Raw genomic sequence first — 26,859 nt, 5'->3', positions numbered from 1 at the left:
AAGAGAAATTTCTCAATGTCCACCAAGGAGGACATATTTCAAGGCATACAGTGAAAGGAATTCGAAGCTTTGTGCCTGTATGTGATACAATGAGAAGTGACTGGTTGTAGCCTCCAGTATCGGTGAAGGGATCCTTGAAAGAAGCTGAAGGTTTCAGAGTAGAAGCGAGAGATCTTTAGGAAAAATAGCGGACTTATGAAGTGTGCTGGGTGTTGGTCTATTGCAGGGAGTAGCCCGCATCCCTCCATGACAGAGGAAGAAGACAGCCAGAGCGAGTTGCTGATTGCAGAGGAGAAAATGAGCCCAGAGCAGGAGGGCCAGCTCATGCCCAGGTACAGTGCCATCTCTTCTCCTGACCTAGCCATGAAGCAGATCTGTCTGTGCTCTTCCACTGTCAGTAGACCACTGTCATAGTGCAGCAGCTGGGAGCTCCTTCTCTGCACTAGCTGTTTTGTGACACTGAAGGATGTTGAGCATCAGATGCAATTGGCTTTTAGAAACAAGAAGTATGAGGAGGAAGGGTTTTTGTAACCATATTGCAAACAAGAAAGGATGCCGATCTCTCTACACAGTGAAATGTGGCCTGGCTGGCTTGTGCAGAAGTGAACAAAATGTCGTTTGTATGGCCCAGGTACGAGGACCTTGCAGAGAGCGTGGAGGAATACGTCCTAGACATGCTGCGGGACCAACTCAACCGCCGCCAGCCGATGGATAATGTCTCCAGGAATCTGCTTCGTCTGCTGACCGCAACCTGCGGCTACAAAGAGGTCCGACAAATGGCTGTGCAAAGGCTGGAGATGTGGTTGCAAAATCCAAAGGTAAAGATAGCAGCTGTTGGGCCATGACTGGTCTTGGACTGGAGTTCTGCCAGGAGGGCCACATGGATACAGCCCAGCTACCTGTGACAGTAGGTGACTGTAGAGTCTTTCTGTTTTTCCCCTGCAGTTGACCAAGCCAGCACAGGACTTGCTAATGTCAGTTTGCATGAACTGCAACACCCATAGCTCAGAGGACATGGAAGTTATCTCCAACCTGATCAAAATTCGTCTCAAACCAAAAGTGCTTCTCAACCACTACATGCTGTGTGTTAGGTAAGGCCTAGGTCCTTTACTGTCTCAGTGCTTCTGCAAAGTCTTTCCCAGCTCTGGCCCTGAGATGTTTTGAGTACATCTGATTTATTTTCATTCATCTGGAAACCTTTCAGTGGTCCTTTGACACTGCTGGGCATACATGCTGCCTTACTCTCTTCACTTTTGTATGTTCAATATTTTGAACTGAAATCAGAACAATTAGAACAGTGGTTATAGCTGCAATGAAAACTGAAGCTCTGATACTTCTGGTCTTCCTTTGTAGAGAGCTGCTGAATGCGCACAGGGATAACCTGGGCACTACAATTAAGTTCGTAATTTTCAATGAATTGTCAAATGCAAGAAATCCCAACAACATGCAGATCCTGTACACTGTGCTGCAACATAGCTCAGAGCAAGCTCCAAAGGTAGGTGGAAGGTCTTGCATGACTACTGGTGTTCCCAGACCCTTGCCCAAGAGATTTAGCTGAACTGAGGCTCAAATGAAATCTCTCCCCTAGAAAACTGTGCAATCTATATTGTACTATTTTGAAAATCGCATTACTGTACTAGTTAGAAAATGCCTGTGCACATTATTCTTAACTCCCGTGTTCTGGGTGACTGACCATGCGGTAATGAAGTTTCATGAGAAGCATCTGTTAGAGCTCCCCAATGTAATCACGCTAACATTGCTGGGGATCTGAAGGACAAGGATGTTGCTGATATTGTTCCTCACGCTTTTTCTTTTATTCTGTGGATGCTAATATATTACAATACATTGAAAACTTTCTCTTTCTGTATGGCCTCAGTACCTGGCAATGGTGTTCCAGGATCTTTTGACTACTAAAGATGATTACCTGCGGGCTTCGCGGGCGCTGCTCCGAGAGATCATCAAACAAACAAAGCATGAGATCAACTTCCAGGCCTTCTGCCTGGGACTCATGCAGGAACGAAAGGAGGCCCAGTACTCAGAAATGGAATTCAAGGTACCACTTTTTTTTGACCAGTATGCTGCTGGATGTACCAGAGGTGTACTGGGATTTTATCTGATTTTCTGGTAATTTTTTCTTTTTTCCCCTTTGTCATTTGAGTGATTCATTGTTTGTTTTGCTTTTCATAGCTATTCTCTCACATCTCTGTTTCCAAACACTCATGACTGTCATTTTTGATGAACTCCTTTTTGAGAAAGCACCTTAGGATATTGCTGACTCTGCTGACTTCTTTTCAGGAGCGGTTTGTTATCCATATTACTGATCTATTAGCTGTCTCCATGATGCTTGGTATCACAGCGCAGGTGAAGGAAGCTGGAATTGCTTGGGACAAAGGAGAGAAAAAGAGTAAGCAGAGCAACCTGGATCCCCTTTAAAAATGAACAGCTTGGGTAGACATCACCTGGTAGTGCTGAGACTGGGGGAGTATTGTGGATGTGATTAGGAAGAGGTGTAACTCTCCATTCTGATTAGTGGCATGGGAGGGCTTAATTAACAGAGTTGTGTGATGTGGCTTTTGCATGGCTGGGTAATGATACAGGTGCTTTTCATGTCTGTGGAAGCAGTGGGCGAGACCCTCAAAGGGGCTGTGTGTGGAGGGCCTCAGAAACAGGGTTCTATATGGAGGGATAGCTTTAAGAATTACCAAATACATCATGCTGAGAGGGCAGACTTTTGGGGTAGCGTTGAAGAGACTGCCTAAATGTTTTCTTCCCCTAACCCTGACTTTTCTGTATTGTATCTCAGGATTTTGTTACACTTCTCCAGTGTGTACCATAAAGCCAAGCATGCGTGTGTTCAGGGCTGGAAAGCTGAAGGCTGTCTGGTTTACGTTTCCCCTCTAGGGTTCTGGTTACCATATGCTCTTGAAATGGCCTCATATGCCATTTTTTTCCTCTTTTTCTCACCAGCTTTGTCCCCAGCAGGGCTCTGACATGTGCGTGTTCTTAATCTGACTCTCTTTCAGACCTGGAAGTGCTGCGCTCTTTCCAGAATCAAATTGCTGCAATCCAGCGAGATGCCGTCTGGTGGCTTCATACGGTTGTTCCATCTATCAGCAAGCTAGCTCCAAAGGACTATGTGCACTGGTAGGAAAGTCAGCTTGGGAATCTGCCCTGCATATCCAGCCCATTTCCCAACACTACATGATGTCTTATAAGGACCCTAGGTATACGCCAAGGGTTAATTAGATCTCTCTTCCCCCTATAAGACAGGCAGCAGGAAAAGTGTTTTCACAAGGTACAGGCTGGAACTATTTCCCCCTTAGGAATCTGTGCCTGATGCACCACATTACCAGAAATAGGTGATAATGTAAAATGCTTTTGATATATATTGTGTCCACCATTTTAGTTCAATAGGGAGTTTTGCTGTTACTTTTGCTAGACTAGCTTCTTAGAGGCTCTTTCATATGTAGGATGGGAAGCATTAGCAGGAGTTTGGGGTTTTCTTGTGTGGAGGCTGACTGTGAGGGGACAGGATTAAATTTGTTCCCTGGTCTCACTCAGATTGTTTACTGTTTTCATGCCTCTACAGCCTCCACAAGGTGCTCTTCACTGAACAGCCAGAGACGTACTACAAATGGGACAACTGGCCCCCTGAGAGTGACCGCAAGTGAGTGTGCACCACCACTCGCAGCCAATTGCCTTGGCAGAACTGCTGTGGCCAGAGGCAAAGCAAATTAGTGTTTTCTGATGCTCCTAATACAACTGTGTGTTGAAAGTCTTGGAATTGTGCTTAGACTTTCATTATTTGTCAGACTACCTTTAAAATCAGAGGATGTTGCTCCAGTCTCCATCTGTTCCTCTTCACTGATTCTTCTTCCCTGTGCTAAGCTGTTCTGTATCTTGATGCTGTAATGTAAGATTGGCAGCCCTGCACTGGATGGTTTGTCCTGGGGTAATATTACAGGGCTCAGACTCAAGCAATTAGGTCTGAATTGCATTTGTGTAAGGCAATACAAGTGGTATTCTAGAAAAAAACTTGTTTCAGGCATTTGCAGTTACAGCTGAAGACCAGAGAAGTGGTTGTAAGCTGAGCTGTGACTTATTCTCTGCTCAAATGAGCTTTTGGGTCTATGGAGAGTTTCTGCAGCCATCGTGCTGCTGTCAAAAAAGAAGCATAACTGATGTCTTCTTTCTCATGCAGCTTCTTCCTTCGCCTCTGCTCTGAGGTGCCCATCCTTGAAGATACACTGATGCGAATCCTTGTCATTGGTTTGTCACGGGACCTTCCTCTTGGCCCTGCGGATGCCATGGAGCTCGCTGACCACTTGGTAAAGCGGGCTGCGGCTGTGCAAGCAGATGGTAAGTCTGCATAGAGCTCTAGGCGGCAAGTAGTTCCTTCTGACTACGTACCCTCTTATTGCCACCCAGGGCTGAAGCAATTTTACCCAGTACCCTAGTGTGCCAGCAGCATGTACCAAAGAGCCCTAGCATCACTCAAAGCATATTGTAATGTTGATGACCAAGCAGAGCCACACTGATGTTGCTTTCTCACTTTTGAAAAGCTTTCTTTTTTTTCCTGCACTTTCTCCCTGTTCCTTATTATTGTCTATTGCTGAGCATGGGAAATTACTGGTTGTGTTAAGGATGAGGAGCTGTGATTAGCCACCTAAAGTTTTTTGAGTTAACATCTTCAAATCAATAATTTAGTCTGGATTTTTTATTTATGGCTATATAAAGGACTACCCAAAAATGAAAGGGTTGGAAGTAAAAATAATTTACCCACTTTTCTATGGTGTGTCTCAGTTCTGTTATTCAGTCAGTGTTGGAGACAGAACTTTTAACTCTGACCCCTCTTACGAATTCATTCAATGCTTTCTCAGATTCGTGCATGTTTGGGAGAGTATATTGTTTGGCAAAGCTGTGTGTGTTTATGTCAAAGTTAAGGGGGTTGTTGGAGCATGACTATAAAGCGTCTTACATGCTTTTACTGCTGACTGATAAATAGTAAAGTTGAATCCAGATCTGGTCAGTGCAAGTGAAACAAGCTAAGTTTTGCTGTTGAATATCCTCTGAAAATGTGCCTGACTTCTCAGTGTAGTGTTTTAAATGCTGCACCATTTCAAATACTGGAAGATTCAGGGTTAAGTTAGAGGGAGTCAGAAAGCTTGCAGCAAATTTGAAATGTGTTTTTAGTTCCTCTGAACTAAAGGAAGGTCTGAACAGATATACTCCTTCAGATAAGCAGTGAATTTGCATACTGAAAAAGATACAGCTATCACGTTGGGTATATTTGGAAAAAGAAAACAAAACCTGCCCTTACAAAGAATTTTAAAAAAATAACAAGACAGGATATAAGGATATATTGAGCTTTTCAGCTGCTAATTGCTTTAAGTGTTGCTTTTTTTTTTATAGCTGTTACTGTCTTTTGATCCTGTGTTATCATGAGAACAAACCCACAATAATGTAGTTACTTCAAGTTGAATTTTTAATATACTTTGTTTTTTTGAGAAGGACTTTCAGCCAGGTAGGCAGGTCAATAACTTGCTTCATCTTTCCTATTCCTCCAGATGTCGAGGTCCTGAGGGTAGAGAGAATCCAGCTGATTGATGCAGTCTTAAATCTGTGCACTTACCACCATCCAGAGAATATTCAGCTACCCCCAGGGTAAGGCTTATCACACAGACAATATCAGTGTGATCTAGCTCATTTTCTCCTTGTGAGTAACAATACTAGCCTGTAGATTTTAAAATGCTTTTCTCTGTATAATTTTTAATAACTGTGTCATGAGGAGACTCTTTCAATGGCATGCTGAGAATGAGTGAGAATTTCTCCAGGGCAAGTAAGACCTGAGTCATGGAATGGATTTTCCTGTGTAAGAACTGGTGTTTCTGCTCTAGAAATTTTCAGCTGAATCCTACTGTGCCTCCTGAGAAGGATTCTCTTTTGAAGGCCCTTAACCACAGTGGCTGAATCCACACAATGAACAGTTAAAAGAAAAAACAATCTTGAGATGAGCACAAGTAACCAAATCCAACCACTTTCTCTTGATGACTTTTGCAGTTACCAGCCTCCAAATCTAGCCATTTCTACCCTCTACTGGAAAGCCTGGCCCCTTCTCCTTGTAGTGGCTGCATTTAATCCTGAAAACATTGGTAAGTGTGGACATTTCTTGAGACATCAGTTCTGCTGCAGATGGGGTTTTCTGTGTTCAAGGCATGTGCTAGGATGGCAGGATGCTGCTATTGCCTAATGATGCTCTGATGCATAGTCACTGTGTGAGCAGAAATACACCGCGTGGGAGTTTGGACAAGAATGTGGCTGCGATCAGGGAGCTTGTACTCTGTTTAAATGTGATGGGCTGTTCCAAAGTGAAATTAGTGTATCTCCCCACCTTGGAATGTTTTAGAATTTCTGCAAATATTATGACTTTTTTGCTGAATCTCTGACTGCCTTTCTCTTCTTTTTTGCAGGCCTGGCTGCGTGGGAAGAGTACCCCTCTCTAAAGATGCTCATGGAAATGGTCATGACCAAGTTAGTATGTTTAAATCCCTCCATAAGTCAGATGGGCCACTGAACACACATTTCTGAATGAAGTAGATGTCAGCTGGCACCTTCCTTTCTGTTGGGACTGATGTAAAATAAGCTGGCTGGCTGGCAGTTAGAGAGTAAAAGGAGTCTTCCCCTAACAGAAATATTACCAGCAAGGAAGTAGAGATAAGAGGGAGTGGAGCAAGGGCTGACTACTGCATGACTTGCAGTGAAGGACTCAATCCCCCTGTCCCTACTGGGGAGCTGTCATGCTATTTCTGTGTTGGCCAAGGAATTGCGGTCATGAGGACATTCTGCCTGTTTGTGGTTCGTGAATTTTGAGTAGGGCAAGATAACCATTTTTGACTTGTTTTCTTAGTAATTATTCATATCCTCCATGTACTTTGACGGATGAGGAGAAGTGCACAGAGATGATTAACCGTGAGCTTCAAATCTCCCAGAGGGAAAAGCAGGAGATTCTTGCATTTGAAGGTCATCTGGCTGCTGCCTCCACAAAGCAAACAATTACAGAGAGCAGCAGCCTCCTGCTGTCCCAGCTGACAAGTCTGGACCCTCAGTAAGTAGCCCTCTGCGGTCTAATTCCAGCAAGAAATTCCAGTTGATCCTAGTTGGGAGACCCTACTGCTGGTAGTGCAGTTGATGTAAAGGGGGAGAGCATGAGATCTGGTAGCCTGTGGGATGGATGTGTCATATTTGCTTCCTGTCCTTGTGCTGTAGGCATCTGGCCCTTTTGCATTACTGAATTGATCCTTATTAACACCAGGATGAAAGTGTGTCTGACTGTGGATAATTTCTTGTTTCCCTGATAGGGGTCCCCCACGCAGACCTCCGCCACATGTCCTCGAGCAAGTGAAAAGCCTGAATCAGTCATTGCGCTTGGGCCACCTACTGTGTCGCAGTCGTCATCCTGATTTTCTTCTCAACATCATTCAAAGACAGGTAGGTTCCCTGGTGGCCTGGATAAGTTAGGATTTGAGCCCTAGTCTCTGAAACTTGAGTGGAGTAGGGACAGAAGGGAACTGAGTAAGATGCAGGGGAGTGTGGCTTACAGCTCAGGAATTAAGTGATCAGTGTGCTGCATCTAGGTTCTGCTGGTCCTGCATTGTCATTCTCCTGCTTCCTAGGCCTCGTCACAGTCGATGCCATGGCTGGCAGATCTGGTTCAGTCCAGTGAGGGCTCATTGGATGTCCTACCGGTGCAGTGCCTTTGTGAGTTCTTGCTTCATGATGCTGCTGATGAGCCAACCTCAGGTGAAGAGGAGGAGGAGGGTGAGAGTAAAGAGCAACGTGCCAAGAAACGCCAGGTGAGTGGTCTCTTGTGGTCAATTCTGTTGTGTGCTTTCTGCACAGTCCAGTTCCGATTTCATTTCACTGGAATGGCCAACTTCTCGCTTCACAGAGACAACAGAAACAGCGACAGTTGCTTGGACGTTTGCAAGATTTGCTCTTGGGTCCTAAAGCAGATGAGCAGACAACCTGTGAGGTGCTTGACTATTTCCTGCGCCGCCTGAGTTCCTCCCAGGTTGCTTCACGGGTCCTGGCCATGAAGGTGAGGAGAACAAAGAACCTCTGACCAGGACTTACCAAAAGCTGAGGACTAAGTCAGCTAGGTTGATCCAAGTCCAGAGCCAGTGCTATGAAATAGTTTCATGTCATCCTTTTTCGGTAACTTGTCTCTATTTCCAAACCCCATCAGATACATTTCTACTACTTGCTGCTTAAAGGCCTTTTTTGTTCAGCAGCCAATTATTCCTTTTAAGATGGAGCTGGATTTTGCTATGTCTACTGTGAAGTTCAAGTATAGACATAGCAGATCACATATTGCATGAAGTAGTTGGCACCAGGTTTTTCTGTAGGATGTAAATGAGTATATGCCTCATGCTCCAGAGCATAGTTAAGGCAGGCAGAATTGCGAAGAGTCCAAATGGACTATGCTTACAGAAGACTGAAACTTTAAGCAGGGTAACTGTCAAGTAAACATATAATGTGGTCTGAAGTCTATTGTAGGATCCTTGTGTTGCATTTGGATTGCTCCATAGTGTTTGAAGCTTGTTTCTTTTCAATAGTACGAAACTGGTGGTTTAGCTGTGCCTTCATACGCCCAGACTGTGTCCGTTTGCTTTCTGCAGGGCCTGTCTTTGGTGCTGTCAGAAGGGGGAATGCGTGATGGAGAGGAGAAAGATCACCCCATGGAAGAAGACTCCGGTGATTCTGAACTGCTCCAGGGATATCAATGGCTGCTAAGAGACCTCCCAAGGCTGCCGCTGTTTGACAGTGTTAGAGCAACAACAGCTCTTGCCTTGCAACAGGTAGATGTCAGTAGCTGAAAGGAATTAGTGGCCAGCTCTGGAGCAAGTTCCTGTTCATCCTACTTGTGCTGAAACAAATCTGAGCAAACTGTCTGTGGGTGCGATACAGACCCACATATCTTGTGGGTTATAATATGCTTGCAAAAGAAGAATATTCCTTAAACAGGTTCTTGTTTTTATTGCCTCCTGATTTCTAATGAGAAGAGCTCTCATTCCAGGCCATCCACATGGAGACAGATCCCCAGACCATCAGTGCTTACCTGGTGTACCTCTCCCAGCATGCCCCAGTGGAGGAGCAGGGACAGCACAATGACCTTGCTCTGGTGAGAGACCAGCTGGCTAGGGCAGTGGGATTGCATGGGGGAGACTTGACACTGACCAGTTGAACTCTTTGCTCAGGACTCTGGTAGGCACGTGACTTGCCACACCAGTTGGATGAGGCTTTTAGGACACATGAATTCAACAACTGTATGTGTTCCTGCATTTCACACATGCATATGTGCTGGAAGGCAGTCAGTCTTGGGTTTCATATCTTTCACACAGAAAGCTAGACAGCAATAACCTTTAGTCCAGGGACAGAGCAGCCAATCTCAAATGGTATGGGGAATGAAAGAGTAGATAATGGTTTGAAGAAAATTCCACCGCCTGGTAGTGTTACTTGAATGAGCAAGTGTTAAACCTGCAGTCAAACATGTCTGGGGAGAGAATGGGGGGAAGTCAGGAGCCCTAATGGTGAGATATGCAATTTCCCGTAACCAAAACTGGATTCCTGATTTTTATTTATTTATTTTTACATTTGGTCATCTTGAGTATTTGACTCGTATACAGAGATTTTCTTTTTTTCACTATTCTCTGACTCAGGGTCTTTTCATGGCTTTTAAGTCCATTGAACTGTATCCTTTCTAACAGTCGTCTTGAGATTCAGATGCACTGATCTAGAGGCTCCTGTGCTCTTTCTACCTGCATACATGAGTTTAGATATGTAGAGAATGTTAAATAAAAATCAATAAATCCTGTATCCTCAGAAATGCAACTTTCACTAGGAAAATACCTACAAATGCTCCCATTATAATGGGATGTGTCAGAAAGCAGCTATGCCACAAATAGAGGCACTGTGGGATGTAATAAGAAAGATGCATGCACAGTACTGGCTTTTTTCCCCAGTGTGACAGTTCTACTCTTGAAACCTACGGACTGATCTCCAGAGTAGGATTAACTGGGCAGATGATGGACTGGAACGTGTGACACAATGCAGCAAGAGGGCCTGTCTGTGTTGCTCCGTGGAGAACTTATGGATCTTTTCTCCCCTGCAGTATGTGGCCCGGCTCATAGTGGAGCGCTCTACCATCATGTCTCACCTCTTCTCCAAGCTTTCGTACTGTGCTGAGTCGGATGCAGTGCTTGTTGCTCTCCTCTCCATCTTTTCTCGCTACATCAAACGTATGCGCCAGAGTAAGGAGGGTGAAGAGGTGTACAGCTGGGTGAGTGCCTGCTGCCTTTTCTTATTAAGTAGGTCAAAGAAGAAGCTGGGCAAGTTCACAAGAGACCTATTGTGGGTTACTAAATATATGGAAGAAAGAGTCTTGTTCAAGAATTCCCTAAGCTGAAAATAATTGGAGGTTTTAATATTAGAGCCAAGTGGTGTGTACGCGTGCATGTGTGTATATGTAATATTTATATAATGCATGCACGCATGCACAAAGCATTTTTTTACTCTTCCTTAGGCATCTTTTGTGGCTGCTGTTGGACATGCCAGGCTAGAGGGGCCTTTGGTCTGACCCAGTTTGTCCATTCTCATACATTTGCACCTCAAAGACTACATTTTTCTTTCTTTCCACACACTTGTTGATCCTTTTCTATCATTCTCCTAGTCGGAGTCCCAGGATCAGGTGTTCCTTCGCTGGACTAGTGGGGAAACGGCCACTATGCACATCCTTGTGGTTCATGCCATGGTTATTCTTCTGACATTAGGGCCACCTCAAGGTTAGTGAAGTGTGCTTAGATTGATTCAGTGGGTTTTGGACCAAAGAGGGAGCCTTCCCTATGTCTGCCATTCCCTAACTGGTCAGGCTGGTGTTAATCCTCCTGCTCATGGCTTTGTCCCTTGCAGTTTGTGTTTGTGTCTATAGGAGCCATCAGAATATTGCTGCACTAAGTAAAGGAATTGCAGGCTTATTCGCTGCCTTCTGTAGGCAGCATAGAATAATAAAATGATGGTACAATGAGGACTCAGAGGCTTATTGTGATGTTAGAACTGGGCACTCAGATATGTAGTTCACGTTTCCACTTGATAGCTTGCTTATTCCTGGTTGTTTCTAGCCTTCAAGCAAGGAAGTGTTCTAGTTTATTGATTTGTAAAAGAGAAGGGTTCTAGGTGCTTATAAATGTAGGAGATAATTTTTGTATCCCTCTTAAGCAGGCGATGGTGATTTTTACACCTTATTGGATATATGGTTCCCGGAGAAAAAGCCTCTGCCTACTGCTTTTCTGGTTGACACCTCAGAGGAGGCTCTGCTGCTCCCTGACTGGCTAAAGTTGCGCATGATCCGTTCTGAAGTCCCACGTCTTGTGGATGCAGGTGAGCCTGTGCAATGTTTGCTGGAGTTACCTGAACCATCAGTCCTCACAGGTTAATCCCCACAGCGTTTAAAGCACCATTCAGTGAAAGCTGAGACTGAAGAGGATATCAGTGCCTTTAGCATAGCTCCTTATTGCAATCCTGGCAGCAATTCTTCCCCTGATTCAAGTGTTCAGTTTTGCTGGCTTCACTCAGCAACAATTGTTACTTTTGAAGTAGTGCAGAGGGCCTGCATGACTATATATCGTTTTATGTGTATTTTAAAGGAGTGAGGGACCATGAATTGTCTGTCTTTATGCCCATTCAGATTGAATTAAGCTATGCAGTTATCAGATGACTGGCACAGCACTTCTTCCATAGTGTATGGTATTCTTGCAATTTGGAGAGCAGTGCCTAAAAGATGTAAACTATAACTGTAGTTACTGTAGTTACTTTCACCCTTGCAGAGCTTGTCGATTGCTTTTTTTTTTTCTTTGTATTCATAGCTTTTGTCCCTTTCTTACTAATTAAATGACAGCTCTCTATAGCTAGTGATTGAATTATTCAATAATTCCTGCCTGCAGCCATCAACAGATAGGGTGGAAGTTATTTTTAATACAAATGATTTGGTTCCTGAGGTTTTGATCAAATTAAACAGAAGATCAAATTAAGCAGTGAGTGAATTAACTGGAAAATGCAATAAGAAAGCAATGATTTGCAGAGCAAAGAAAACATAGTAAGCAACTGTCAGACTTCTGGCTTTAGGCTATCTACAGCCCTGTCGTTCATGTGTCACTATCAATCCAGTCAAAAGCACAAAGATCAGGTAACAATAATGACCCTTTGTGAGCAGTTCGGAGGTCTGAGAATTCAGTGTTTGTGTTTCAGCCTTGCAGGACCTGGAGCCACAGCAGCTGCTTCTCTTTGTTCAGTCCTTTGGAATCCCAGTTTCTAGCATGAGCAAACTTTTGCAGTACCTGGATCAGGCAGTATCTCATGACCCACAGACACTGGAGCAAAACATCATGGACAAGAGTAAGAGCTCCATACTATATTGACGAGGCATTTTACTCTTTCTCGAGCAGTATTCATGTTTGCTTATTTCCTTGGAAAAATCCAAATAGTTCAGTGAACTCTGTGCCCAGGCTGCTTTGGCAGCTTCTCAGTCTCTGTAGAGACCTCCTCAAGGCTTGTTTTGATGGATGTTGTCTGCATTTCCCAAAGATGAGAAGGATTTTCTGGGTTGGATTGTGCAGAGTGCAGAAATAATTTGGAATCTAACTAGCAGAAATGAGGTGTGCTCACATCATATTTGCAAAGTCTTTTAGAATAGTCCCTCCACTGTGGGAGCTGTACAGACAGCAACCAGTCTTCTCCTGCTTTACTCGAGAGAAGGAGGTGATGTATTCATATCTTGCCCTTTTTCAGACTACATGGCTCACCTTGTGGAGGTTCAGCATGAGAGAGGAGCTACAGGAGGCCAGACTTTCCACTCCCTGCTCACTGCATCCTTACCAGCCCGCCGAGGTACTGAAAAGCATGGCCTGAACTTCTGAATATCAGAGTCCTTTTCTGAACCTCCTTCCTCTGCTTTTAAGGAATAGAGAATACTGTCTTCCAAACTGTTTGTTTGTGCAATGATATATCAGCAAGTTGTGGATAAACACCAGTCCTTGCCAGAGTGCTTTACTCCTGGTCAAGGGAGGTATTGCCATGTTCATGGACTTTGCTACAATGACTTGTTCTGAGGGAGATAGGATTGGGTGGTCTTTGGCTTAGGAAGAAAAGCTACTTAACAGTCTTCAACTTACGAGAAATTAAGCTGAAGGTAATCCATTCTTGGGGCTCCACGTGCCATTTGTTATAACAGCAGTGTTTTGGTTTTTTTACTCTCCTTGCAGACAGTGCTGAGACAGCACGATCAAAATCTAGTCCTGAGAACTCTCAAAGCCAGAGCCGAATACGGGCCTTGAGTCAGATTCGGGTTCTGGGCCCAGAAGATGATTTGGCAGGGATCTTTCTGCAGGTACTAGTATAACTACTATCATGTAGAGCAGACTGTCCATCACTTGCTTCCCTGCAGCACCTTCACAAAACCCAGAACATTTATACTTACATCTTCTGACCCCTTCTTCCTACAGTGTTTGGAGGCAATGAATAAGAAACCTGTGTATGCAATCAGGTTGCATATTACAGTCTGGGAGAACTGATATGGGAAGGGATTTTCTTCCCGTGTAGTTTGGACATGGTGTGATTTATCATACGCAATACTGACAGTGCCTGCTAGTAGCTCACCCTCTCTGCACCCTGTTTGTTATGTGTATGGTACTGTTCTTTTCAGCATGGAGGATTTGTAAAATGCTTGCAGGGCCTTGATGGCACAGCTATAGGTAAGTAGCTTTTGTACACTGACTTGTCTACTTGCAAAGTCTCTCTCCCTACTGACTCCATAAAGAGCCTGGGGGAGTTAATTGGCCGGGATAGTTGCTTGTATCTGAGTAGTGAGATGATTCTCCCATGGTCTTAAGTATTGATAGCCATATTGGAATTAGGTGATTGCTCTGCCTGCTTCTGCATCAGGCACTAAAATATTGAAAAAACTGTATTAGAAGACTGCTAGTCTATATAATTATTCAAGATGAAATAAGTTCTCTGTCTCAGAAATGTTTATGATGTAGCAAGTCTTCTCATTTGCGCTCTCATAAACGTGTTCTCTTCTATCTCCTATCAGCTCTTCCCACTAAATCCAGACCCACGGTGGCAGAACTCAAACCTACGCCCACTTGCCCTGGCATTGCAGCAAGCCCTAGGGCAGGAACTGGCTCGCATCCGCCAGGGGAATGCTCAAGTGACTGGGATCACAGCACGACTTCTCCAGGCAGTGGCTGCGCTGATGAACTCCCCACACAGCGGTGCGTTGGTGATGGCAATGCATCGCAACCACTTCATCTCCTGCCCTCTGATGCGCCAGTTGTACCAATATCAGGTGAGTAGTCTAGGACAAGACTCTTACTCACAATCCTTTTGTTCACTGCTAGCAAACAGAAAATTCGAGGTGTGTCTGCTCTGCTCTGTGCAGACCCTCTACCTGTGTAATGCCAGAAATACAGCATGGGGAGTGTGATGCATGGGCATCTGGATGGAGGCTGGCTGCTTTAGCTCGGCACTGATGAGGGTTGGGGCTTACATGCAGGGTTGGGTGTACCTTACCTGTATGGTAGCCATGTGGATTTGCAGCTGTTGGTCTCTGCTGACTTTGGGATCTTTAGGCTATGCCATTTTGAATGTGGACATGCCTTGCAAGCCAGGGCACTTGCAGAGAAATTGAGAGCAGAAGTCTAATAATTTCTTAAAGAGATTTTCAGAGCAGACTGAGACTTATCTGGTGAAATACCTTATTTCTTTGTTCTCAATGAAAGAATGTGCTGAATTGCCTTTAGCTATGCTTGAAGAGATATTTTATGTGCAACTGAGCTTTTGGCTTGTGTTGATATGTTACAGGCTGCTGCCTTGAGGTCAGTGAGCCACGGCCCATCAGAGTGGGTGTGCTCTCTATGCAGTATGTGCAACTACCTGTATCTTTCCTGCTGTCTTTACTGTGTTCTTGAAGTGTGCGTAAGCAGATCTCTTTTGCTGCTTTCCTTAGCGCTGCATGCCACAGGACACTGCCTTCTCCTCACTCTTCTTCAAAGTTCTCATGCAGATGCTGCAGTGGTTGGAGAACCCTGCAGTGGAAGAAGGTCCCCTGCGTGCTCAGCTGAAGGCCTTTGCTGTGCAGTATTCCTCACGGCACAGGATCAATGATGGTACAGTCATTGCTACATTGTGCAGCTTGTGGGAGACAGTGGACCATGTGAGACAAAGGCATGGACCCAGACCAGAAGGTGGGGTGGGATGCCCTTTTTAGAGATATGCTCAGGAACAGTGAAGAGAGGAAAACTTGAGTTGTACAAACTCCATGAGGATGCAAGAAGTGATTTGGCTCTGGGCATCTACAGTGGAGTTTTGGTAGCGTCTCACAGAGCAGATCTCAGGAAAACTTGCAATTGCTGAGAGTAGAAATACTGTGCTACCTCTAGCCTGGAAGATGCATGTGCAATAATGATTGAACAAAGTCACAGCATGACTTGTGTGGCTGTTATCTGCTGTCTGTTGGGAGAAGGGGAATATAAAAAAGAGCTTAGGCATGAGAATGGGTTTGTAGTTACAAAGTAGTCTGTTAGCCACATGTCCCTGCAACATACATAAGAGATATCAAGGTTTTCAGTGGGAGTGAACTGTCAGTAGAGAGTAGTGAGTTCATATGCTCAAGTACTTGTGCCGTAGAACCACGTGGTGCATCTGTAAAAGAGAAGAGAAAGAGAAAACTCTGAATTTGAGGAGGGGGCTGACTTGGCCCTCTGCCATTGTTGTGATTTCTTTGCAGTTCGAGGTGGCTTTCTGCACCTTACAGAAGCACTGACTTTCCGTCGTGACACTGACTTGATCAGCTCCACAGTACGTGCCATCATTGCAACCCTGAAATCAGGAGAAAAATGTAATGTGGAGCCAGAGCTCATCAGCACGGGTATGGTGGTTCTTCTGCTCTCCTCCCTCTCACAGCAGCAAACTTAATTTCCAGCCTAGCAAGTGAGTGCCTGGTTTGCAGGGTGCAGGAGACTGCCTTCTTCCTGGACCAGAAAATGTTAACTGATCTAAACTCGGTTCCAGCTTGAATTGCCTCGTACATTGCACTGATATATGGGTTTATACACTGTGATCTGGCACTTGAATCAAGTCTCTCAGCAAGTTGCTGGTTTCTGCTAAATTAGTGAGTAGCAGAAGCCTGTTATCCCGGATAAAGAGGGCTTGCCCCTTCCTTACTGGGCCACATTTCAGGAATGTTGGGCTGAATGCATTCATGATACGTTTGTGAAGTTCCATTGCATCCTCACGACCTCTTGAAGTTAGTGCATGACATCTTTTTCCTTCTATTAGTCCTTCAAGGTCTGATTGAAACTCACTCTCCATACTTGGAAGAACTCCTGACTGTCCTCTTCTCAGCTACTGTTGAGACTACCACCAGGTTTCCTGCCATGAAACCAATTACTGTGGTGAGCTCCTTGTTGCTCCAGGACAAAGAGGAGACACCAGTGAAAAAGGAGCTGGATAGCTGCAGGTGAGCCTAGACAGTGATGAGAATTTACTGGTAAGCCTGGTTTCATGGCATTACCACTGATACACCAGCTTTGTTTTCTCCTCAGCACTGAAGCTACTTGGCTAGGACCCTCTTCTGGCCTTCTCAATGACTGGCTGGAGATGTTGGACCCAGAAGTGATCAGCAGCTGCCCTGATCTCCAACAGAGGCTACTGTTCTCCTGGAACAAAGTAAGAGTTGTTAGGCAGAGGGACTTCTGCACTGAAACCGCCTTCCTTGGGTACCAACTTGCACCTGGAAACAGGGCAAGGGGAGAGTTTATGCTTCGCTGCATATTACACCAGTTCTAGGGAAGTGCAGACTGGCTGGGAGGAAGATCCTGGTGCATTCTTCTCAGTCCAAGGCTTACATTTCATCTGATCTTTATACTTTTTCAGCCCTGTTAATTTCAGGACTTTAAAGCACATCAGAGGCACAACGTAGTCCCATGAAGGCCCAACTAACTGAATTTTCCTTAGTGATTTGCAGACAAGATAACTGTTTTGCCCAGAAATATTGTGCTAAAGCTAAGACTGAAGTTGAGTTTTCCAGCTTATCTAATGCTGGTTAGACATGTACTGTATTGACATACTGTACAATACTCTCTACTAGTTAGATGTAGGGTTTGAATTGCAGTACTGTCTGTGTGTTGTCTGCTTTGCTGTCTTGTCTTGGATCTTCACCATCCTGTAATATATGTGATACTTGCTACTTCTGCCTCACAATATGGGTCTATTGATACATGTCTTCCTTGTTTGGTCCTTCCAGGCAGGGTCGCAGGTGCCCTCCTTCCGCCCATATCTCTTGGCTCTTCTCACTCACCAGTCCAGCTGGACCACACTGCACCAGTGCATCAGGCTTCTGCTTTGCAGAAACAGGGAGCAAAGGTGAGTCTTGCTATTCAGGTAGAGCAAGGGGTTTTGAGTAGGGCAATTCACTGTGTCTGAGAGAGAAAAAGAAGAAGCTGAGAACAAGAGTTGCCATGTTTCACAGTGGCAGGAGATATAACCTAGCCAAAAACAGGCTTTGGGAGAATGCTGACTTCAATCATGTCAATTTGGGTACCATGATACAAGTATTCCTTGCTGTTTAATGGAAGCCGCACACAAAGACTTAGCTGTGTTCTAAACAGGAAGTGCTGATTTCTGGGCAATCCAGCTAGCACCGACTGCCCTTGTTGAAAATCTGTATGAACATGAGGTTTGAAAGATGGCTTAGATAGAGAACTGACAGAAGTCTCCATGTCTAGGCAGGTTCTGCTCAATCTTTTGATTTTTACTAAACTCCATTTCCAATCTTTCATGATGCCATTTATGGTGTTGTCTGACCAGTTCTGATCTGGAGCAGCCTCAGCTCTCAGCTGCTATACTACAGTAGTGCTTTAATATTTGAAAGCTGTGTATCTTGCTTAAATTTATTACACTTGTAGATCAGGGCCAACAATATTCCAGTTTGCATATTATTTTATTATTAATCTTGTGCTCATAACAATTCCATTAATTTCTGCAATCCAAATATTATACTGAGACAGCAAGGTCACTGCTCTGATTCTACCAATTGGTTGTGTTGATGGCCTTGTGGCACAAAACTCTTTCCAGCCAAACACACTCTTGAATGCCGTTCCTTGAGCTCCATATTGTGCACTGTGCTTGTTGTAACAAATCATTAGTCGTAATCTGGGAACAGAACCAAATGCATTCTCGGGACTTAATGGATCCTATTTTTACATTTACAGATTCTTCTTTCTTCACTGTACTTGGGATATTTAGAGACATTACCTTGTTTGTATGCTGCAGAATGACTGCTTTGACTCTAATTGCAAATTTGTAATCTTTTATCTCCTAGCAGGTTTGACCCAACTGCATCCTTGGATTTTTTGTGGGCCTGTATTCATATCCCTCGGATTTGGCAGGGAAGGGACCAAAGAACTCCTCAGGTAGTGGTTCAGTTCCTCCAAGGTTCCTGTCTGGATGTAGTGAAAGGTGATGCTTTCACAGTGCCTAACTTTCCACAGCCAAGGGGTGGCTGGAGTATACAGATGCATCATGCCAAGCTTGCTGCCTGCACCTCAGCTTGTTACTGAGCTGCTCTACTGAGTTACATATTACAGTGACAGTTTTAGGTTCAGAAAACTGATACCAATACACATAGATCTGCCTGCTTGGCATTTCCTCTGCAGCTCTTGCAGCAGTTGCAACAATGTACATCAAAGATCTAGTAATATGGCTACATCGGTGGTGGGTGCACTAAAACTCAGTGTGGGGTAATTTCCACTTTACTAAGAAAGGGTTGTGTTTCTTTTCTGCAGAAGAATTTCTTTTGTTTGACTGAATTACAAATTTTGTCTCAGCACACATATGGGGTTGGAAGCAAAAGAGTTCAAAAGTAGAAGAGGGGTGAAAAGGCCTCATTTGGGGTTTGGGGTGTATGCTTTCAAAGCTCTAGATATTGGGCAGTTCTAAACTCTAGTCTCGAGAAAGATGTTCCCTTAAAATTGGGGAAAATGTGAATAAAGGAACTAAGGATCTAGGGATCTGGTTTGGATTCGTGTTGAGTGTCTTCCTATGTTATAGAAGCGTCGTGAGGAATTTGTGCTCCACCTTAAGGCATCAGAGTTGATCAGCATGGTGGAGCTGATCTTGGCTGAAGCAGAAACCAGATACCAAAACACAGAAGAGGCCTCCTGCACACTCATCCAGTCACGACTGCCCTTGTTGCTCAGTTGTTCTCATGGGGACCTTGAGAACATCAAAAAAGTGACAGAGTATCTGACCAGCTGTATCCAGCAGTGGGGAAGCAGGTGGGTGTCCAGTTGGATCATGCATATTCTAAATTAGATACTCAGGAGCAAGCAGCTACGTAATGATGAGACTTGCCAGCATATCTTTAACAGCATTGTGTTTCAGGGCCCATTTGATAAGTGCATGCTATCCTCTCAGATTTGAGGAGGAAAAATGTCGTGTTAAGTGCTGCTGGAATCAGAAAAGAGACTTTAACAGTGACATTGCAGAGATTTTTTTAAAAAAAAAGTCAGGATAAACTGTAGATGTGGCTTTTTGTTGTTGTTTAAGCAAATGGGTTATTTTTCTTACTGGTTCCTAATTTGGCACTTCTATCTTGTACTCATTCTGTGATTCATCATCAGTAATGCTACTGTTAACCATTTTGATTTACTCTTGAAGCTGAATGGAGGTTAGACTATTTTCTCATAGCTATGTTAGCACTGCAGAAAGAGGATGTTTCAGTCTGTGAAACAAACTGACCTAATCATAACCTCATCTACAGCGGTGGTAGAAAAGATTTACCGAGTTATGTACTCGGGTGCCCTTGCACCATATTACCTTGCAGTACGGAATATGGCTGGGAATTAACGCACGTGTGGGCGTGTGTGCCATGTGAGAATAGAGTGATTAGTCTGAATAGTTGTGCTTTTGACTACATTTGCACTTGAGGTAAGAGATTAACTCAGCATCTGTAACACTCCTGGTGTTGGAGGAACTCTCCTCGCTGGCAATATAAGAAAGCTTGGTGCTCATATGCCTAGGGGTAACTTTGTCAGTGTAGTTTTCTAACTCCCGCATTGAATATGACTTAATGACAGATTGCCATAGTCTGTGCATGACTTGAGTACCTTAAAAAAAACAAAGACTGGAAAATGCTGATTCAGATTAGTAGTTGTCCCTTTCCATATCTCATTTTCTGAGAACGGGCTGGCTGTTACTGATCTCATGAGTCTGGGATGTTTGCTGGTAGAACTAAAGCAATAAGCAAGGGCTAACTTCTCCCTTTCTCCTTCAGCTCTGTGGGAAAATGCTGCCAAGACCTTCTCCTGCAGATCTACCTTCAGCTACCTGAGCTGCTTGTGCCTATGCCTGAGATGCTTCTGACCAGTGAAGGAGCCAGAGATAGCAGCACTTGCAAGGTAAAGTAGAGGGACAGGAAAGACCCCTTCTAATCCTGCACCCAGGGTGCGTGCTACCTTGGTGCATAGAGTGAAGGGAAGAGTTCAGGCAAATGCTGCTTGGGTCATTTTGGCTGCTTCACCTTGTTCTTCTGTTGCCCTTTCCCTACCTGCGTTCTCAGGAGCAAAGAGTTTGGATGTGGTTTATTTTGCAGTGTCCTTTTATAAATACTGTACATTTGCAAACTTTGTGCTAAAGGCTTCTGGAAAGCTCAAGTGTGCAGACACCTGTGCTGTCTATAGGGACTGTGGACTTCAGATCCGTGCCAACTGGAACACTGCATCTGCTTGCAGGTTCTACCTGAAAATAATTTCTGTTAACAATCTGTCTTTGGAAAGGAATTGGGAAGCACAGCTGAAGAGCAGGGGGTTCCACTTTAAACCTTTTAACTGTTTACCCACTGCTCTTTCTAGCTCGATGCCCTGGTTCACAGATTCATCACCCTCCTTGCAGACACCAGTGACTCCAAGTCATCAGAAAGCCGTGTGTGGGATGCTAACATGGCCTGCAGGAAACTAGCTGTAGCTCATCCCATCCTACTTCTTAGGTACTGCTCTTCCTTTTCACCCTCTGTGTGACTGGAGTTCATTGAAAATCATCCAGCCTTGTCCAGAAGGGGTGCTAGTTGGGTGCAATTCTGATAACTGCTAGAGTATGCATTTGTATACAAAGGTCAAGGGGCAGTGAAGTGTCTCCTCAAATGAGGCAGCACCTCTTGGCTCCTTTTGTCTATCAGCTCTCTTGTAGAGCAGAAGATAGAAAATAGGTGGGAAATGGGGCTTACTGATTCCTTGGGTACAGGGATCAAACCTAGAACTCTGGGAGAGGATAAGGGAAACTTTCTTCCAAGGATTGATGGGTAATAACCTGTAATGTTTCTGAGAAGAGGCTGGATATAGATGTTCTTCTGCTTGATGTTTCAGGCACTTGCCAATGATTGCAGCTCTGCTGCATGGCCGTGTTCACCTCAATTTCCAGGAGTTCAGGCAGCAGAACCACTTGACCTTCTTCATCCACGTCTTGGGGATCCTAGAGCTACTCCAGCCGCAGGTCTTCCAGAACGAACACCAGGCGGCACTATGGGACTGTCTCCTGTCTTTCATCCGCCTGCTGCTGGTAGGAAAGGCCCCTATTCCCTTTCCCTGTGCAGGCTTGCCAGCCACTAGAGGGAGAAGCTAGTGTAACATAGGGCCAGCCTAGCTCTTTCCGGTCAGCAGCAAACCAAAACCTTCACATAGCTAAGAGCCAAAAGGTGCATCACTTACCTTAGAGCTTGGAGGGCAGGCTGGATATGAAGGTGTTAGTCTCTGCTCACTGGTGTGCTCCCCCAACAGTGCAGAATGGGGCAGTGCTTCACCATGTTTTTGGTAACTCTTGTCTTCCCTATCCCTTCTCAGAACTACAGGAAGTCTTCACGGCACCTGGCTGCCTTCATCAGCAAGTTTGTCCAGTTTATCCACAAGTACATCACATGCAACGCCCAGGCAGCTGTCTCCTTCCTGCAGAAACACTCGGATCCACTCCAGTAAGCTTCTTGCTCCAGTTAGCCCGTAGTCCCTGCCATGCTCTCCTCCTCTGATGTTGACTGCAGGCTGGCATGAACAAGAGCTTGCTCAGGCAAAAGGCTGCTGTGAGCTAATCAGACAGGAGACAGCAAGAGGATGTGACAAAATAGCTGTTAATATGCTCTTCATCCTTAGCTCCTTTTAAATCTGTATTGACATGATGAGCAGCATTTCCCTTTCACAGCTAGTGAAACTGAGCCCAGGGAAGTCAGGTGATGATTTCAGCTCGCATAATGACCCTAAGTGACCCTATGAGACATTGTAGTATCCTGCACTCATTTCCAGAGAGGCACCAGCATGCATGATCATTTCCCTTAGCAGTGGCTATAGGGTCCCACATGCAGACATGAGGACAAATGAATTGGATTCCAGCTACAGTGAAAAGGAAAATTGGAGTTTCTTTGGCTGCTTCAGGGAGGGAAAAAAAAATCAGCTGTTCCCATTTGTCCCCTATTGTTTCTGCCTCTGAGGAACTACAATATTCTCTTTCTCCTCATTTGTGTTTGGATGCATGTCCTCATGCCCTTATTGCCATTTAAAGCTAAGCAGGCTTTCTCTTCTGCTAGTGACCTGTCATCAGACAACAGTGACCTAGCAGTGCTGAAGTCCCTTCTGGCTGGGCTGAGTCTGCCTAGTAAGAGTGGCATCTTGGACAGAGGCTCTGAAGAAGAAAAGGATGGTGAGTCTGAGTGGCTGAGTCTGATGGTGAAAGTTGAACCTGTGATATGTTTCAGAGCACAGATGTTTTTAGCACAGCACTGTATGCTGTGCTCACTCCATTCCTGATGGCAGCCCAAAGGAAACGTGTTTTGAATGGAGAAAGTGGTGCTTGTATACTCAGTATATTTGAAAAGAGTGTCTGGGATTGGTTAATTGTTTTCCTGTCAGTGGTATCTTGAATGGAAGAATAGCTCTAAAAAGGGAGAGTTTCATTGTGATTTTGTCGCCTTCAGCCTCAACTGAGGATTGACATAGCAAGAGACCCTGCACATATATCCTGTTCTTCACTGGTTCCTTTACAATGTGCATGGGGAGATTATTTGATATGAAAACAGCTCAGCTGAGGGGATCCAGAGATGCAGTAAGGCTGGAGACAGTTTAAGAGCCAGGAAGTGCATGACAGATCTTGTTGGCTCATGCTATGTGATACGCTATACTGGTAGGGAGCACTGGACCTGTCTCCACACAGACTGTCAGGAGTGAGCTGTCCTCTTTCTGTCCTAGATGAAGCAGCTGCTGGCTCTCTCCCTCTTGTCAGTGTGTCTCTCTTCACTCCTCTCACCCCAGCTGAAATGGCACCATACATGAAGAGGCTTTCCAGAGGCCAAACTGTTGAGGGTAAGTGAGGAACCGCAGAGCTGCATGTGGATGCAGGGTAAATACAGACAGGTAACAGCTACAGATCACTTTTCCTGTTCCGGAATCTTGGGTTTAGATGTATCCAGCAGTTAGGATGTGGGTTTTATTATGGCTGAACTTGTCTATAACCTTCTGACAGAGGCTTCCTGTGATACAGTTGTCACTCACAAATTCAGCAGTGCTGTGTCTCCTGCCTGGGAGCTCTTCAAGGATCTTTTAAGTGTTTTGGGAGATAGTATTGGTGATTCAGGGAGTGCTGCAGTTCATGTTGAGCCAGCACTGACCAAGTGCCCCAACTTTGTAGTGTCAATGGGAATGCCTTTTAAGATATAAAAATACTGAAATGATAGGAAGGAGATTTTTTTTTTAAATCCCTAAATGGCCTTCATGAAAGTAAGTTGTGTTAACCTGGCATATGGGAACAACATGCTGCTTCTCTGAAGGTCTTCTGAAATCACAGGTGCGAGTGGTGGCACTGGGGTGACAGTTTCCTTCATTTCCTCCCCCTCTCCCCCTCCACCTTACCCCTGGCAAGAGAGTGCTGGTGGCCTCTGCCAGGGCGATTTGGTATGTGCTCATTCATCAAGTGACCTACCTGTTCTCATTGTTTTTCAAGAATTGCCTTTGTTACTTTAGTTTTATGTGCAGCTTGGAAAACTTGATTGTTTGAGAGGCTGGATCAGCATACCAAATCTTTTGCTGGATTAGTGAATTTTGGTCACCCTCTTCAATCTGTCTGCTTTCAGACATCCTGGAGGTGCTGACAGACATTGATGAAATGTCCAGACGGAGGCCAGAGATTCTATCCTTTTTTGCTGTAAGTATGGAGTGTCTTGGAAACTGCCACTGGAACTAGGAGATCCTTCACATCAGAGTCCATGCTGAAGGATAGTACTATCCTTCAGGTTGTTGTTGCAGCATTTTAGGAGAGATTTGACATTTTTTTAGGCCTTCTGACACCAGGTGGCATTTATTTCCCTACCATCTTTCTACCACAGAGTCCCTTTTGTATACTGAATCTGTCATCATCCAGTTTGAGAGGAAGAACTAACTGTCTACAAGTATTAGGCCATGGAGAAAGCAGAATGGCTCTGTAGAAAATACTGGAGCCTAAGGAAAATTCAGCTGTCCTATGTGGAATAAGATTAGAAAAGAGGGTGCTTTAAAGCATTCAGAACAGGATAATCCTTATTACAGAGAAGGATTTCCTGGCTCAGCCAGCACCTGCTGGATGTGTATAGTGCTGGATTGATGTTGGAAGGGTAATAATGCAAGTCTGAGGATTTTGTTATCCTTGGATGGCCCTGTGATCTTAGTTAATTTGTGCATCCTCTCTCAGACAAACCTGCAGAAGCTGATGAGCTCATCAGAGGAGTCTTGCCGCAACCTGGCCTTTAGCCTGGCCTTGCGCTCCATTCAGAACAACCCCAGGTGAGGACAAAAGGGACTCAGGCTGTCCTGAGTCACTGGTAGGCCCTAATTGCCTATCTTGATCACTTGAGTGATCTGGACTATACTGACACTAATGCTTTTCTCTCAGTATTGCTGCAGACTTTCTTCCCACCTTCATGTACTGCCTTGGTAGCCGTGACTTTGAGGTGGTGCAAACAGCATTGAGGAACCTGCCTGAATACACCCTTCTCTGCCAAGGTAATTTGATATTTGCCTTCTCCGGTGTACCTAGTCTTGCAAGGGTCAGAATTGGTCTCCTGGGCTAGGAACAGCTTCCTGGAAAGTTGCCAAGAGTCAGTGGTGCTTGCCTAGAGTATGCTGTCAAATATGCAGGTGACTATCAGTTACAGCTTGGGTCTGAACATCAGAGAGGGGACTTGCCACAGAGACCAGGAAGGCCTCCTTGAAAGATTTGCTCCTTTAAGATTTTCCTCTCTTGGCTGTGATCCTTCACATGATCACATACCCACCTGGGCAACTAAAGGAAGGACTGTGCCCTCCCCTTATAGAAGGGCAGAATGTCTGGCTTGCACAGCACAGCTGCAAACATTCATCCCAGGACTTACTGGTGGATTGCTCTTGCTTGTATGCTGGAGCACTCAGGCCAGTCCTCATGCTCTCTTTCCCTTTCACAGAACACGCAGCAGTGTTACTGCACAGGGCCTTTCTGGTTGGGATGTATGGCCAGATCGACACTAGCTCTCAGATATCGGAGGCCTTGAAGGTTCTGCACATGGAAGCCATGATATGAACACGTGGTCCTGAGAGCTCCACTTTGAGAGGAATTAATTTAACTGGACTCATCAACTACACTGAAGTTCTGTGAGAAGGCACTTGTGTTTCAACCCATATGCTGGAGGATCTAAGAGATGGAGATGATGTAACAAGGCAGACTGTGCTGGAAGAGGAGGGCACTGACCTAAGAGCTGAAAGCTGCAAGGATAGATCTGGCTAAGATGTAGGAGAAAAATGGCCCAAATATTGTGCCGAACAGGGACCAGTTCCTTCATGGGGTCTCGACCACAGTGTTGGGTAGTAGCTGTCATTCTCTTTCCCTCCAAGAATGCAGAGCTGCTGGGAGAAAGCTGAAGGGAGCATTGACCCTTGCACTTGAAGTCTATGGACCCTTTGTGTGTTGGAGGGAACATGTGGATCTGTCGGGGCAGAGACTTGGGGATGTCATTTCATGATTTTTTTAATTAAACTCCTGTTTTTCACTGGTACCTTTCTCTGCTCCCTGCTACTTTGAGTGTGAAGATTGACAACCCTTTCTTGTTCTTCAGCCTGTTGTTATTTGAGAGAGTGCTTCTCTGGAAGACCTGCTTCCCTGGCCAAATATGGCCAATGTGTGTGTATCTACATATTCTTGGCCTTTTACAGTACATGCAGAAAATGGAGAAGAGTTAGAAGGGTCAATGGGGTATAACAGATGAGTTTGGTGCTACCAAAACCCAATCAACAGCTGCTGACAGGATGACTTCTAGGAGTGAGGATGGTAGATTTTTCTTTGTTAAGAAGAAAATTCTTGGTACCTCCACGAATAGCCCCAGCAGCTGGCCACTGTCACAGTGGAGTCTCTGAAAAAACAACTGAGTTTCCTCTTTGGGATCTGCCAGTTCCTCCTGATGTTTCTTCTGCTGATCACAGCTCTCTTTCTTGTCTGCTGATAGAGATGATGGCTTATTTGCAAGCTGTCTATCAGAGGACAGAAGAGGTGCCTGCCTGCCTTTTTCTGCAGAGAAATCCCCTTCATGCTGGTTCTCCAGTCTTATTCTAATTTTCAGTTTGCTTTCATGTCATTTGTCCCTTTTCATCTCATGCTTTACTTGTTAGTAGAGAGTCTTTCCAATATCTTAAAGATCATGGAGAAACTGTGCAAATAGCTCTAGATAATCCTGTATGTTGTTGCTGGGGAAGGGGCAGTTGAGAC

At 44.8% G+C, this 26,859-nt stretch overlaps 1 protein-coding gene across 5 annotated transcripts in view; it reads left to right on the top strand.

Moving 5' to 3' along the window:
• The window catches only part of INTS1 (integrator complex subunit 1), a 28,954-nt gene extending 2,802 nt beyond the window's left edge, over positions 1-26,152 (top strand). Inside the window, exons 6-47 of one of the 5 annotated variants that reach the window (XM_062588242.1) lie at positions 227-332; positions 632-818; positions 946-1,091; positions 1,354-1,495; positions 1,877-2,053; positions 2,296-2,404; positions 3,024-3,144; positions 3,590-3,667; positions 4,202-4,359; positions 5,568-5,664; positions 6,061-6,152; positions 6,471-6,531; positions 6,908-7,105; positions 7,359-7,488; positions 7,674-7,853; positions 7,949-8,098; positions 8,679-8,858; positions 9,077-9,181; positions 10,172-10,339; positions 10,730-10,841; positions 11,278-11,436; positions 12,304-12,450; positions 12,844-12,942; positions 13,317-13,441; positions 14,147-14,401; positions 15,062-15,221; positions 15,842-15,982; positions 16,393-16,573; positions 16,659-16,782; positions 17,360-17,478; positions 18,437-18,527; positions 19,165-19,391; positions 20,390-20,513; positions 20,967-21,100; positions 21,477-21,669; positions 21,951-22,078; positions 22,685-22,797; positions 23,343-23,456; positions 24,224-24,294; positions 24,817-24,908; positions 25,018-25,127; positions 25,565-26,152. In XM_062588242.1, the coding sequence (XP_062444226.1) occupies positions 227-332; positions 632-818; positions 946-1,091; positions 1,354-1,495; positions 1,877-2,053; positions 2,296-2,404; positions 3,024-3,144; positions 3,590-3,667; positions 4,202-4,359; positions 5,568-5,664; positions 6,061-6,152; positions 6,471-6,531; positions 6,908-7,105; positions 7,359-7,488; positions 7,674-7,853; positions 7,949-8,098; positions 8,679-8,858; positions 9,077-9,181; positions 10,172-10,339; positions 10,730-10,841; positions 11,278-11,436; positions 12,304-12,450; positions 12,844-12,942; positions 13,317-13,441; positions 14,147-14,401; positions 15,062-15,221; positions 15,842-15,982; positions 16,393-16,573; positions 16,659-16,782; positions 17,360-17,478; positions 18,437-18,527; positions 19,165-19,391; positions 20,390-20,513; positions 20,967-21,100; positions 21,477-21,669; positions 21,951-22,078; positions 22,685-22,797; positions 23,343-23,456; positions 24,224-24,294; positions 24,817-24,908; positions 25,018-25,127; positions 25,565-25,680 (5,720 nt within the window). In that variant the 3' untranslated portion in view covers positions 25,681-26,152. Of the gene's footprint in view, positions 1-226; positions 333-572; positions 819-945; positions 1,092-1,353; positions 1,496-1,876; positions 2,054-2,295; positions 2,405-3,023; positions 3,145-3,589; positions 3,668-4,201; positions 4,360-5,567; positions 5,665-6,060; positions 6,153-6,470; positions 6,532-6,907; positions 7,106-7,358; positions 7,489-7,673; positions 7,854-7,948; positions 8,099-8,678; positions 8,859-9,076; positions 9,182-10,171; positions 10,340-10,729; positions 10,842-11,274; positions 11,437-12,303; positions 12,451-12,843; positions 12,943-13,316; positions 13,442-14,146; positions 14,402-15,061; positions 15,222-15,841; positions 15,983-16,392; positions 16,574-16,658; positions 16,783-17,359; positions 17,479-18,436; positions 18,528-19,164; positions 19,392-20,389; positions 20,514-20,966; positions 21,101-21,476; positions 21,670-21,950; positions 22,079-22,684; positions 22,798-23,342; positions 23,457-24,223; positions 24,295-24,816; positions 24,909-25,017; positions 25,128-25,564 lie in introns of those variants that run through there. The other 4 variants (XM_062588241.1, XM_062588240.1, XM_062588244.1 and 1 more) reach the window with 4 other exon arrangements.
• Positions 26,153-26,859: the final 707 nt, after the last annotated feature.

Source organism: Rhea pennata, chromosome 15 (genome assembly GCF_028389875.1).
Source record: "Rhea pennata isolate bPtePen1 chromosome 15, bPtePen1.pri, whole genome shotgun sequence".
NCBI classification, from domain to species: domain Eukaryota; kingdom Metazoa; phylum Chordata; class Aves; order Rheiformes; family Rheidae; genus Rhea; species Rhea pennata.
Note: the sequence above shows the minus strand (reverse complement) of the source record. Positions and strands in the feature narration are given on the sequence as shown.